Genomic DNA, 3897 nt, shown 5'->3' with positions numbered 1-3897 from the left:
AATAAAATGAAAAAACGCTGGCATATTTTCATCCCGGTGAGCACCAGAGACCGGTTTTTGCACCAAAGTCAAAATAGGTGGCGCGTCTAAGAGGGCTAACCGGGGTACTATGACCACACCTGTTTTTTCCAGCTGTGTCTTTGAACTAGGGACAGCTGTGCTTTTTGTCTTCGAACTGGGTACAAGGGCACACCTGTTTTTGTCTTTTAACTGGGGTACAGCTGTTTTTTTCCCCAGCTGTGTCTTCGAACTAGGGGACAGCTGTTTTTTCGCAGATGTTTTTGCCTAATAATTCTGTTAAAAATTATATTATGACAGTTTTTGTTTCTATATACTCATGACATTAGTAACATCATTGATGATATTATGAAAACGTAAATAAAATTAAACTAATTGTAGAATTTGATTTTTGATTTTAAGAAAAAAAAAAATATTATGACAGTTTTGTTTCTCTATACTCACAATATTAGTAACATCATTGATGATATAATGAAAACCTAAATAAAATTAAACTAATTGTACAATTTGATTTTGATAAGCAAAAGAAGTGGTGAAAACAAAAAGACAAGATTTGATTTTGGATCTAACGACTGAGAAAAGTAAGCAGATAAAAAAAGTTAAATCTTATAAAAACCAATCATATTTTTCTAAAAAAACTATCAAGTTGTATATTATCTACAGAGATCAATAAAATTAACGAAATAGATTTTTCTTAAAAAAACGCTGTCCAATAATTCGTTTTTTTAAATATATATTTACCATAATTTTCCTGCCAATATCAATCACAAAATCATATTTTTCTTTAAGAACAAATCGTTTTTTTTAAAACTTAAATCGTATATAATCTCTAGATAATAAAAAAACTTATGTTGCTCTCTGTTACCATTACATCTGAGGATAAGAATTCTTCCTCGAAAACAGGTATGTATTAAATAAAACTTTTTTATATTTTAAGTATTGAAAAGTACAAAATTCTGTTGGATATAATCAGTATTATATCTAATCCTAACTCATATATAAAAACAGCTCGATATTTGCACCAAATCAGATGATTATTGTCGTTTTTTTCCCGAAAAAAAAACCATGATAGATTAACCTAATCCCTTAACATGTCCTGTCAAGTCGAATGGAGAAAAATCCAGTTACCTATTTTGTGAGGTCAGGGTGAATGCATTACTTGTTTATTAAGGAAAAATCCTGTATCAGTATAAATACTGCCCGAGGTTCAAATAGCAGCTTGTAATAGAAGAAAATGAGGAATATTGAACGCTGGAAATTTAGTGAACATAAATAGTAAGTTTTGTGAATAAAAACACAATTTTCATATTTTAAATAGATTTATTTATTGAATTAAAACACTGGTTATTGGTTATTACAATCGGTTTTGATAAATGAAAATTATTTTTAACAAAATTTTTAACAAATTCATCGTTATAAAATTTATCTGTTACATGCAGTTCTGATAAACATAGATTTCTATTAATTTTATATAAAAAATATAAGCAGAAATAACCACAGTTTAAGGAAAACAAACTTTGATGAATAATATTATTCCAACAATATTTTTTTGAATTTCGTTTTATAAATCTGATGATACTCGCTTTCCTCGGTTTTAATCCATAACTATCGTAATAAATGCAAGAATTTTTATCTTTCGTAAAAAATACCGATACCCAATGACTTCCGGGCTTATTTTTTTCATCTAAATTAATTATAAAAGATTGTTTATTACCAACTCGAAACGGTAGATTGTCAGATGCAAAAACACCTCCAAAATTTCTTTTTATTTTCGGATCGCTCGCTGCTAATCTCCACAACGTAACGGTATTCATTAATAATCGACGAATACAGTTCGTGAATGATCGATTTCTAAGGTATTATTATATTCTAGCAAACAAATAACGTTTATGGTTTCCGGTATCGCCTTCGAAAACTTTAATTCCACAGAAATGTTTCCCAGCTCGTTAACACTAACGTGATTCTCGGAGCCTGATTTATCAGGGGTAAGATCAAAACAATATAAAGTATAACCGTCTCGGTACTCGTCGTACGATATATTTATAGATTTATGATGATGAATACATCCGGTATCTTCAAATAACGAGATAAAATTTCTTGCATAAATTTTATTGGTATAATCCGGAGTATAGGGTTTAGAAGGAATCATTTGATTGTCTTTTGATAAACATATATAATTTAAATCATAATTTTTAAAATTAAAAGGATTACGCTTCACATTTCCATTAAATGCAGAATTAGAAACTAATCCGAGAGTTATTCTATAAGGTAGTTGACCGATAACAACGTTTGATATACTTGTAGACTGAATCCCGCTAGTTAATGTAAAGACTTTAACATCTGTCCTACAGAACGGTAATTTAATTATAGCAGTCTGTAATGCTTTTTCAAACCCTATCTGTATTGACGAACTAACGTCTACTTTATTTATTTTCAGCAAAGCGTTTTTAATAATAATTTTATAGTCGTCGTTATTCGCCATTAGTGCAAAATTTTCTTTAGATCTTTCCAATTTAATTCTTAGGTTTACATTGTTCGTTAGAAGCTTAGGCTGGTTCGCTAAATCAATATAAAGACCTCCCATTAAATCTATTATTCTACTTTCTTTGCTGATGTTAAATCTTATAACTAATCCGTAGTTAGTATTATTTTCATTTAACGGATTTATCGAATCCATTTGTCCGGCAGTATCTTTAAAAAATAACGTGCTCGATAAAAAAGTTTCTTGCACTTTTTTCGAATTAAATAGCAAGGCATCTAATATAGCACGATACGGATAATTAACCTCCGTAATTACTGGTTTGTCATTTAAAAACATAGTACACTGAGAAAACAAACTATTTAAAAAATAATTAACAGGAGTAACTTTCTCTTCCGAGCCAAACTTTGATCCATCTTTCTTTACGATTTTCTCTTGAACACATAGATAAATCGAATGTAGATCCATATAATGGTTACCTGATCTCGATATAAGAAACTCTATAGGTGATCTACTGTCATTAATTGCAGCGACAGAATGCGCAATTAATGACGCAGCGACAGGATGCGCAATTAATTCAGGAGAAACTAAGGCCATCTGTTTTGCCATTAGATTTTTTTTCCTATTACTTTACCAATTAACCCTCCTGCCATAGACAATAATGGTGCTAGTAGAATAGGAAGGAATCTACCAGATTAATTAACCAAAAATTTTTTCTTGATATTCAAAGGAACGCGTTTTTCGCTTAATTTCCTGATAATTTTTTTATATTTTCGTAATTTACGAACATCAGTGGGTATATTTCCTCTTAGCAAATTATCACAAATTTCACACAACACTTTCACTTGATTGGGAGTAACTTCTTTCAATATTGCATTTGTTGGGAAGGAGTAGTCTCCACTAAAAGCGCTAGCATATGATAATTTTTCTATACGTTTTTCATTTTATTGGTAAGTAAATCCAAAAAATACGTCGTTCGTCGGGAAAACAAGAATCTCTCACAGAAAATTTCTTATTTGTTTTAGGATAAAAATCTAATAACAAATAACCAAATTCTTTTTCTGTCGCTTTTTCATATGCATCCATGACAAAATTAAATTTTTTCACAAAAGCTTAGCGACCTAAACAATTCACCTGACTCTCATCACGATTATTTTTAAAGAAAATCAAATAATGTGTATTTAAACTTATATCTCTCATAATCTTATTTTTTGGAAACAAATTTTGCATTATTAAAATCACACTTACATTACAGTGATGAGATTCTGTCGTAAACAAAAATGCTGTTTTTGGAGACAGTTCATGCATCAGATCATCAATTATTATCAAATCCCATCCTTGAACAGATTCGGGTAACCCGTACATAAATGTAATATCCTTTTCTTCTTGAAAAAACGGTA

At 30.0% G+C, this 3897-nt stretch overlaps 1 protein-coding gene across 1 annotated transcript; it reads right to left on the bottom strand.

Moving 5' to 3' along the window:
• Window positions 1–1831: 1831 nt before the first annotated feature.
• On the bottom strand, window positions 1832–3106 carry LOC111640178 (uncharacterized protein F54H12.2-like). The gene is made up of 2 exons (XM_023386177.1): window positions 2549–3106; window positions 1832–2416 (listed from the first exon to the last, which is right to left on the bottom strand). The coding sequence occupies exons 1-2, from the start codon at window positions 3104–3106 to the stop codon at window positions 1832–1834; spliced, it is 1143 nt and encodes a 380-aa protein (XP_023241945.1).
• Between the last annotated feature and the right edge of the window lie 791 nt (window positions 3107–3897).

This window comes from Centruroides sculpturatus, unplaced genomic scaffold (genome assembly GCF_000671375.1).
Source record: "Centruroides sculpturatus isolate CEXI.00-Female unplaced genomic scaffold, Cexi_2.0 scaffold1217, whole genome shotgun sequence".
In the NCBI taxonomy this organism is placed as follows: domain Eukaryota; kingdom Metazoa; phylum Arthropoda; class Arachnida; order Scorpiones; family Buthidae; genus Centruroides; species Centruroides sculpturatus.
This window is presented reverse-complemented; position numbering and strand designations above follow the sequence as displayed.